A 1,270-nucleotide genomic window follows, 5' to 3' on the forward strand; every position below is an offset into this window, starting at 1 on the left:
TCCATGTATGTGCACACTAGAGCACTCAATATGTAAAATTGTCCTTGTGACACATAATGTACAGAATTAAACATAGGAAAGTGCTTAAGAAAAGAAGAATCACAACTTTTGAAGTTGAGTTGAATTAACAATCAAAATACACATCATATAAAGAAATTATACTCAGAGAAGTGCTGTAAAAAATAACCACAACTTTTAAAGGTGTTAAATTAACAATGAAAATAACAACATTGTCTCAAATGACTGAGGAAAAAATGATATAGGGCAATGTTTGCCAATTAGAAAAACAATCCTTGGGATACACCAATAATCCTAAGAAGCATGAAAACAACATCTCATAAGTAGCCTTGGGGTACATGAAAGTATCTATGAGTGTGATTTCTCTGGTAGCATGCTGCACAAACAAGTATATCATAAATCCATATGCATAAGATCTATGGCGCTTCCCATAGCTTGATCTTTTGGATGGATCATGCTCTGGGTCTTCAAATGGTGTATCACCTTGAGGCTGTTTTCCAAAAGTCACTTTCGGCTTTGGACATTGAATCTTTCGACCACCTGGCTTGCGTCCTCTTTTTTTACCCACATTTTGAGGACTGTTAGTAGATTTGGAGCACTCGTCAAGCTTGAGACTAACCATTTTCAATAAAGAATCCAAATCACCCGTAGAAAAATTGAAAATGCCTGTGATGTGCTCTTTAACATCTTTGAAGAGTGGAAGCTTATCTTCCGAATATATTGACAAAGACCAATCCCATCGATGCGAAATGTTGTGCAAACTCTCCATAGTAAATAAAGAGCCACAAAGTCCAATTGAGCGTTGACTTGTGTGGACAGCATGAGCCCATCCAGGAGGTATGAATACTAGAGAACCTGCTTCGGCAACAAACCTTATATGCGGTTGTGGTAAAGGACAATTGGACTTTGTCATGCACTCTTTCCAAGAATGCATTGTAGCTTCATCATTCGGATCCCAAAAGAACCATGTCTTTTTCCCTTCGACTAGAGCCATCCATCCCGAAGTGCACAAGGGATCTATATGTGATGCAGTGAAAAAACCTTTATCTGTGTAATGTATGCCAATTTTTGACAATCCCTCCCCCCCATTTAGAATATTTAATAATTCTAAATACTTATCATCACAAATTTATGGAAAACCATTGAAAGCTTCTAGAAGTGGAATTCCTAATGGTATACATTCATCAATGATAGCAACGCATGCACTTTTTTTATGCCTAAATACTTTATTATAAGTAGACATCTTTCTACC

General features: G+C 36.9%; 1 protein-coding gene across 1 annotated transcript; it reads right to left on the reverse strand.

The window, feature by feature from the left end:
• Nucleotides 1-235: 235 nt before the first annotated feature.
• LOC147466226 (uncharacterized) lies at nt 236-1,012 on the reverse strand. Its single transcript, XM_086513550.1, has one exon. It carries the CDS (start codon nt 1,010-1,012, stop codon nt 236-238), a length of 777 nt encoding a protein of 258 aa, XP_086369676.1.
• Nucleotides 1,013-1,270: the final 258 nt, after the last annotated feature.

The sequence above is a fragment of the Adiantum capillus-veneris genome, chromosome 1, assembly GCF_014529385.1.
Source record: "Adiantum capillus-veneris isolate H3 chromosome 1, ASM1452938v2, whole genome shotgun sequence".
NCBI lineage: Eukaryota > Viridiplantae > Streptophyta > Polypodiopsida > Polypodiales > Pteridaceae > Adiantum > Adiantum capillus-veneris.